The sequence below is a fragment of the Arachis ipaensis genome, chromosome B08 (genome assembly GCF_000816755.2).
Source record: "Arachis ipaensis cultivar K30076 chromosome B08, Araip1.1, whole genome shotgun sequence".
Taxonomy (NCBI): Eukaryota; Viridiplantae; Streptophyta; class Magnoliopsida; order Fabales; family Fabaceae; genus Arachis; species Arachis ipaensis.
Window position 1 is genome coordinate 113,462,911 of NC_029792.2, and position 9,135 is coordinate 113,472,045.

At 32.3% G+C, this 9,135-nt stretch overlaps 1 protein-coding gene across 1 annotated transcript; it reads right to left on the reverse strand.

The window, feature by feature from the left end:
• LOC107612989 lies at positions 4,408 to 5,087 on the reverse strand. The gene is made up of 2 exons (XM_016314804.2): positions 4,807 to 5,087; positions 4,408 to 4,722 (listed from the first exon to the last, which is right to left on the reverse strand). The coding sequence occupies exons 1-2, from the start codon at positions 5,017 to 5,019 to the stop codon at positions 4,435 to 4,437; spliced, it is 501 nt and encodes a 166-aa protein (XP_016170290.1). The 5' UTR covers positions 5,020 to 5,087; the 3' UTR covers positions 4,408 to 4,434.

Consider the following 9,135-nt stretch of genomic DNA (forward strand, 5'->3'; position numbering starts at 1 on the left):
AGGAGATACAAAAAGAAAAATTTTGTTTTCTGCTGAGGTGAGGAGAGATAACCAGTGTTTTGAGGTTTATGTTCTGAGAAGAGCCCTCTGAAGAAGTTCATCAATTTGGACAGTGTTTCCTAATCAAAGGAGCATTCTACCAGAATGAGGAACTAAATTAGAGGCAAGCAAATCTGGTTCATCACATAGCAAAGAGGCTGTTGAAGCATTAATCTCCTTCATATTTTACAGATTGTAATTTTTATTTTCTATCTATATTTTTCTGTAATTTCTGGAGTGTGAAAAGGCATTAAGAGAAAGCTCAAGTAAAAGCTGATGAGTGATAAAAGGCTGAGTGATAAAAGGCTGAGTGATACACTTGAGTGAAAAGGCTAGAGTAATTTCAAATTTCTTTAGGTTGGTGTTGTGTCTTGTATCTTGTACCAGTGAGGTACCCCTTTCTTAGTTGGGTGAGCACTAAGAGTAAAGAGTTAGGTATTAGCATAACCAAGTCAAGTTAGGTTAGAACTTGAGAGTGAAAGGATTGTGTCAATCCTGTGGAATTGGTGTATGTAATACTTTAACTATAGTGAAAATTTCACCACTGTTGTGGTGGAGACTGGATGTAGGTTGCATTGCACAAGGCAACTGAACCAAGATACATAATGGTGTCAGCTTCTCTCTTCCCTTCTCTGTTATACTTTCTGATATTCATAAGATAAAATAAAATTGTCTCATAAATTTTTCGCTGCTAAGTTCAAACAGAATCAGACTGAAAGCTTTTTAAAAGGTTATTTTATTAAAGTTAAAGAAGGTCATAGATTCAACCCCCTTCTCTAAGCCTTCTAAAACCTTCAATTGGTATTGAGATCAAGGTCTCAAGAATCAAGCTTCACCGCTTGGAGCAAAGGTCCAATGGCGAACAACTTGGGCACAACCACAGTTGTCTACAATCTATCTGAAGGCCAGTCAAACAATAGGCCTCCCTTCTCCAACGGGAAGAACTATGCCTACTGGAAAGAGAGGATGAGGATCTTCATCCAATCCATTGACTACAACATATGGAAGATTGTTGTGAGCGGCCCCAAGATTCCAACAAAAATAAGTACTAATGGAGTGGTGACTCCAAAAGAAGAAATTGAATGGAACGATGATGACAAGAAGAAAATGGAGTTGAATGCTAAAGCCATCAACCTTCTTCACTGTGCTATCAGCTTTGAAGAGTATCAAAAGGTGTCTAGATGTAAGACAATCAAAGAAATATGGGAGAAACTCCAGGTTACACACGAAGGCACTAAATAGGTCAAAGAAACGAGGATTGATATGCTGTGAAAAGAGTACGAGATGTTTAATATGAAGGATGCAGAAAGCATTAATGAAGTGTTTGTTTGATGAAGTGTTTGAGAGATTTTCAATCATAATCAACAACCTTGATGCTATGGGTACAACCTACTCAGAACAAATCCTAGTGAGAAAACTCCTTAGAAGCCTCACAAAGGAATGGGAAACAATTGTCACTGTCCTAGCCGAGAGTAATAACCTAAGCCCTATAATCTATGATGAGCTGAGAGGAAAACTCCTTATCTATGAAGCCACACACACAAACCCGGACTAAAAAAAAGGAAATTTTCCTTAAGTCAAAAATAGAATCAAAAGAGAGTGAGTCTAGTGATGGTTTTTCAGATGATGAACTTGTGTTTTTTGTTAGGAGACTTAAAAGGATAATGAGGAACAAAAGCAAGTACAAGGGTTCAAATTCAAAGAAATACAAGAAGGACTTGAGCAAGGTGATTTGTCATCATTGCAAGGAGGCTAGACATTTTAAGTTCAACTGTCCGAAGCTCAAGAAGGAAGAAAAAGGAAAGAAAGAAAAGAAGAAAGTGCTCATGGCATCTTGGGAAGATCTTGAGAATGATTCGGATGAGGAAGAAGACTCCAAAAGTGAAGATAAAATCTGCTTCGTGGCTGATGATGATCAACTTGATGAGGTAAATTATTATGACTTGTCCATAGATGATTTACATGTTATAATTGATGATCTCACACAAAATTCTTCAAAACTGCTGGAAAAATACACTAAATGTAAATCTGAAAAAGAAATGTTAAAAGCAGAAAATGATTTTTTGAGAGAAAAGGTGAAGAAAATTGAATGTGCTTTGGATATTATTGAAGAAAATAGATTTCTAAAATATGAACTTGAAAAACTAAAAGGAAAGCACATTGTGGATCCCTCTCAAGAGCTTATTGCTGAAAATGAAAGATTAAATGAAATGATTAAAAGGCTGAATGGTGATTTAGCAAAATTTACTCAAAATTCTAGCAACTTGGACAAATTACTTGCAAGTCAAAGACCATTGTTTGAAAAATCTGGTTTAAGTTATGTAACCAAGGAAAGTGCAGTTTTTAATGATTTCTCTATGAAATTTGTGGCTTCTTCATCAAAAACTAAATCCACTTCCAACAAATCTGGTCTTGGATATGTTCCCACACATGAGGAGGAATTTGATGAACTTTATACTAGTGAAACTGAGCCATCATCAAAGACCGAACCCACATCAAATAAGTCAGGTCTGGGATACATTTCGAATAATGAGACTGCTTTAAAAAATCCACCATTTTACAATAAAACCTCATATTCGAAAAGTCCAAATGCTTCCAAAAATTCTAGTTGGAATGCTTTTGTAAAAAGGAACAATCATAACAAAAATAATCTTTTTAAAAGAAATGCACATCTTCCAAAAATCAGAAAATTTCAGTCATTTAATCATTTCCAACATCATAACTCTTCTCAATCTCAGCAACATACATCAGAAAATCATTGTTTTAATTGTAAGAAATTTGGTCACTCATATTCACAATGCTTCCTTGAAAAAAGAATAATAGAAAACCAAATTTACAATGTTGTTTGTGATTTCAATGCACTTGGGCAACCAAGGTGGATTAACTTCAAAGGATCCAAATTAATTTGGATACCTAAGGTTACTTGAAGTTTTAATGCAGATTTGCCTAGCATCCAAGAACAAAAAGGATATGTGGTACTTGGACAGTGGATGCTCAAGGCATATGACTGGAAGGTCAACTTTCTTCATCAGACTAAACAAGTATGATGGAGATTTTGTGACCTTTGGAGATGATGGAAAAGGTAAAATAGTTGCTGTTGAAAAAGTAGGTAATAATCACTCTACTTTCATTGATGATGTCTTTTTGGTTAATGGTTTAAGGCATAACTTGTTGAGCATAAGTCAATTGTGTGATTTGGGTTATTTGGTGATTTTTAAAAGATTCGAATGTTGTGTTGTAAATGAAAAGACCAATGAAGTGTTGTTCATAGCTAAGCGTTGTAATAATGTATATGAACTTACCCTTGATGAACTAAAGGATCAAAATATAGCTTGTTTTCATTCTAAAGAATTTGAAAAGTGGCTATGGTACAAGAGATTGAGCCATGCAAGTATATTTCAAATAAACAAACTTGTCAAGAAAGGATTAGTAAGAGATCTTCCTTCAATAAGGTTTGACAAAGACATCACTTGTAATGCTTGCCAAATGAGAAAACAAACAAAGAGTTCATTTAAATCAAAGGAAGACATCTCTACTAAAAGACCACTTGAATTGCTACATATTGATTTATTTGGTCCAACAAGAACTCAAAACTTAGGTGGTAAACATTATGGTTTAGTAATTGTGGATGACTACTCTAGATTTGGTTGGGTTTTATTTCTTGCACACAAAAATGAAACCTTTTCGGCCTTTGAAATTTTTGACAAGAAAGTTTAAAATGAAAAGGATGTAAAGATCTCTTCTATAAGAAGTGATCATGGAACTGAATTTGAAAACCATTTATTTGAATCTTTTTGTGAGGAATTTGGAATATCTCACAACTTCCCTTATCCAAGGACACCACAACAAAATGGATCCACGTACACCCCTACAAAGAAAGCAGCTAAGGATGGTGGGAGCAAGGTCAACTTGATCTAAAAGAAAAGATAACAAGAAAGGATTAAAGGCACCATAAAAAACATCAAGAACTGAGATAAAGAAGTGAATTGGGCATCAAGAGGTAGCATGCTTTTTGTGTTTTGTTTACTATAGAAGTTTGTCTTTTTTTTGTGTTTTGTGGGCATAACTATGTATACCCTAGTGATAAATTAATTTCATTTTAGTTTGTGGTGTTGTTACTTTATGTTGATTTTGGTGATGATAATACTAAATTTTTATTGGACTATGTATCTTTGCTTGGCACTATATATGACTCTTTTATGTTGGTTAAGGGATCAATGTTTATTATTTTATCAGTGTTATTTTTTGTTATAGTGATATTTTTCTATTTTATTATTGGATAAAACACATATAACTAATTGTCCAAGCTGGTTCCAAATTCCAGCACATTTTACATTCATTAACTAACTTAAAACATGCATCTTGAAGCAAAGAAGTTATATATAATTCAACTCATTATTTTAACAAATTGTACACAACCATCACACATAATATCCTCATTTTCATATACAATCCAATTATCAACTTTCTAAGGTCATTAATTTCAGCCCTCATCCTATTGTTCTGGTTAAACAACAATTTCACACATGCATCATCGGGATAAATCTCCTCACTCGTAATAGTATTGTATTCCCATGAAAGTGAATGTTGTAACAAATTAGTATCTCGAATGGCTTTGTCTTTGTACTCATCTTCTACTTCATCAATCCAGACAAAATACTCACATCTCAACTTAGATTCCTTCTTCATTAAACATAAAGATAAAAAAATTTGAGTATCAGAAAAGATTTTCAGTAAACATAGTCTAGAAATTCAATCTATACATACCTTATACAAAGAACATCGAAAGAACCATCTTCTTAGATTATTCTCTGTTCGTGACTTTAGTAACACGGCCTCGATGCCATGGTAGCATTTGCCATCATTGAAAGGGTGTTTTTTGTTCTTTCTCTTTGACGCAGTTCCGGTGGATGATCCGTCGGTGTCACTCGAGCTATTCTCTCGTAAAGGTACTCTCTTCCAATCCTTAAACCTAGACATGGCTTCAACCTCTCACCCTTATTGGCACCTTTGGAGAATGTCGTAACATTAGGGTTCCATCAACTTACGGCACAATAAGGACACTCTCCCTTTTAATAATCTTATTTAGTTTATTTTAAAATTAGAAAATAAGATATATTCCACCTCAGATTTTATAAAAATGATAAATAGTGCCAAATCACTAATATATTTGTCACGTATACACTACATTTAACGGAAACAGATCTCCTCTAATGGCAGATTAGTTTTGTCCATCGTTAGTCATTTTGGTATGTACATTGGAATTTCGATTCTGTCATGTTTACTTTTATAACCCGAAAAATCTTTTATGTGTACTTTTATTCATTTACTCTAAAACTTAACACATCATAAAGAATAAGTTACATGTTATTTTAGAGAGAATTAAATTATTAAACCATGATAAAACGTAATTTATAAATTATAATGGTTTTCAAAAATGCCTCATTTTATAATTTTTTAAATTTCTCAGGCCATCTAATTTTTTTAATATGCTTCAGATTTTCAGCCACAAAAATTTAAAAAAAAAATAAATAAAAACTGGAAACAAAAGTTTTAAAAAAATAAAACAAAAATAAATTAAAAGTTGAAAACGGCAATAGACTTCAAACGTAACATGGAACTTTGTTTTCTTATATCTAATATATATAGTTCGAATGCCACATTTATATATATTTTGATTGCAAACGGAATTTAAGTTTTTTTATTCAGTAGTGATAAAATTTTAGGGGCAAAAATAATAATTATTATAATTTTTTTGGCACACTGTTTTAATTTGAGTGAATCAGTTAATATATTTTTTTATAAATCAATTAACAAGGATTAGAAATATCTTTTAAAAAATTAGAAAGAAAAAAAAATCAAAATCAAGAATCTAAGTCATGAAAAAAATTTAATAAAATTAAAGTACTTTGTAAAAATTCGCACAATGATGTAAATATTAAGAAATGGCTAAGATATATTTTGATTGCAACTATGATTTGAGTCTAATTTTTTTACCTAACAATGATAAAATTTTAGGGACGAAAATGGTAGATTTTATAATCTTTTTGGCATACTGTTTTGATAATTTAGTGGCGGAAAAACAAAACTAAGAATAATAATTAGGTTAGATTCAATGAAAATTTATATGGAATGAATCAATTAATATATTTTTTTATATGAATATCAAATCTATTTAAAAAAAAAATAATCGAATCAAATCAAAAGAGGTATAATTCAAATGGACTACTTTTTTTTATTTCCTAATACAATTTTATTATGGTTTATAATAAATGGTCATGAATCATATAAAAAAAAATCTTTTTTCGTAAGTTATATTTGGATGAAATAAAAAAATTAAATATGTATTTTTTGTTACTAAAATCTATAAGAAACTTCATTGAGTTGACATTCAAAATTCGAAGGAATCTAATTTTGTAAAACTCTGATTTAATGAAAATTAAATAAATAATTAATTAAACATGAGCCGTCGTGGGCAAAAAAATTTAGAATCATAATTTGAAAATTTAGATATGATATTATGGTATCAGAGCAGTTTGTCCTCGTGAGTTTGAGGGATGGATTGCTTATGCTTCAATGTATACTTTGAATTGTATCTGTACTATTTAAAATATCTAATTGATATGTTTAGCATGAAGTTTATGAGTATACTCTTGGGAATTTGAAGCACTTAACTTGAGATATTAAGATTAATCACCTTGATATCACTTGTTTGGTGTGGACAGGACTCGAATGATGACTCGTAGACGTGGTCGAACCCGTATGCAGGGAGAGAATGAGGGAGATGCAACGATGGATAACCAAGCCACGCTCTTGGCTGCTATGACCACTCTTGTGAATGCTATGCACGCGGATACTGCGGCTACTAACCAGGCCATGGAGAGAATGAACGGAATGGTAGCGGAGCTGGAGAAAACTCAGCTGAAGGAGGTCCAATGACATTGGTAACCTTTCTAAGGTCAATCCCCCCAATTTTCAAGGGTTCAACGAATCCTACGAAAGCCGATAACTGGTTCGAGGCGATAGAAAGGGCAATGCAAGCACAACATATATCGGAGGATTAGTTAGTAGAATTTGCTGTATATAAGTTGAATGGGGAAGCACAATACTGGTGGCAGAGAGCTCACAGTCTGCTACAACAAGGGAATGGAGATGAGGTTATCATCTGGGAGAGGTTCAGAGAGGAGTTTTACAAGAAATACTTCGCAAACTCCGTGAGACAGGCTAAGGAATTGGAACTACTACAATTGAATCAATATGTATTTCGGCATCTACTATCCATGATAAATAGTTGTTTCCAAATATATCAAGAGCATTAAATTTAAGATGAGAGAGTTTCAACATAATGAAAATTTATTATCTTAAGTCTTCTTAAATTTTGATCAGAGTCTCGTGTTTATAACGTGTTGTAAAATAAATAAACAAAAAAATTTTCACTAAATAAATAAACAAAAAATATAATAAATATAAAATAATAAAAAATAAATAAAAAACTCTAGTATTAATATTCACTAATATAATTATCTCACTATGAAAAAAATTCTATTTTGCCGGGGAGTTCGTGTAAAAAATGAATATCTCACATTAAAAGATTTTGCAGATCTTTGGAAAGACCTTGAAAAAAGGTACAATCATAAAAAAACGGTGATACTTTCTCAAGCCCGATATGAATGGACGCACTTGTGTCTACAGGATTTTAAATCCATAAATGAATATAATTCTGCAATCTTTCGAATCACCTCACGAATGAAATTATGTGGGAAAAAGATAACTAATCATGATATGTTGGAGAAAACTTTCTCAACCTTCTATACCTCGAATGTGCTCCTGCAGCAGCAGTATTGAGAAAAGGGGTTTAAAAAATATTCTGAGTTAATTTCTTACCTTTTTGTCGCTGAACGCAACAATGAGTTGCTCTTGAAAAATCATGAAGCGCGTCCAGCTGCCGCCGCCCCATTTCCTGAAGTAAATGCGGCAAATTACCCCAGAAGAGGTAAATGGCAAGGTTTTAATAACAAGAAAAATTATGGAAGGAAAAGAAATTATATTCAAAAGAGAGGATCTCACCAGAAGTGGGATAAAGAAAGAAATATTGGGCAAAATAAATCAACAGAGGATAAGTGTTTCTGTTGTGGTGGAAAGGGTCATTGGTCATGTACCTGTCATACCCCAAAGGCACCTAGTCGATCTTTATCAAGCATCTTTGAAAAAAGATGACAAAGGAAAGGAGACGAATTTCATTTCAAATGATATTGCTGAAAATTTCACCACTCATTATGATGTATTTGATTTCTTTGAGGACACTAAAGAAAATATTGGTCATTTGATCAATGATGGAATAATTTAATATGTGGGATTGTTAAGTATCCATGTAAATAAATAATGTAAAGAACTTATTGTTAAGTTTTATTTTCTATATATTTAAGTTTCAAATGTGATGTATATAAATAATGAAATATTAATATTTATGAATTTTGAAATCATTAAATGTGTCAAGTTTTAAAATTTTAGTACATGACATTATTTTTATGTACAGTGTTGTTTAGAAAAATAATTTCGATCAAGTATTCAATTTAACTGTGCATACTACTCATTTTATTATTATTTGTCTTTGAAGAAAATGGCAAGGATAGATAATGAAGATGTATGCCTTGCGGATAGTGCAAGTTTGCACACCATTCTCAAAAGTGATATATATTTTACCCATCTTGTGCCAAAAGAAGAATATGTTAATACTATTATTGGCTCAGGCAATGTGATAGAAGGCTCCGGAAGAGCTATAATTTTGTTTCCTGGAGGAACAAAATTCATAATAAATAATGCACTATTGTCTACTAAGTCTCTGAGGAACGTATTGAGTTTTAAAGATATTCGCCGAAATGGATATCATGTTGAGACAATGAATGAGGAAAATCATGAGTATTTATGTATCACAACTCATGATTCATATAAGAAAGTTATATTAGAAAAATTATCCTCACTTTCATCTGGGTTATATTATACCAAGATTAGTTCAATTGAATCACATGCCACTGTAAACCAGAAGTTTACTAGCCCAAATGAACTCATAACTTGGCACGACCGATTGGGTCATCC

Bases quoted from the DNA above. Each gene is read 5' to 3' on its own strand.
- LOC107612989 (XM_016314804.2), bottom strand. From the start codon at position 5,019: ATGTCTAGGTTTAAGGATTGGAAGAGAGTACCTTTACGAGAGAATAGC. The intron at 4,723-4,806 runs GTATGTATAGAT...TGTTTAATGAAG, and splicing joins TTCGATGTTCTTTGTATAAG to AAGGAATCTAAGTTGAGATG.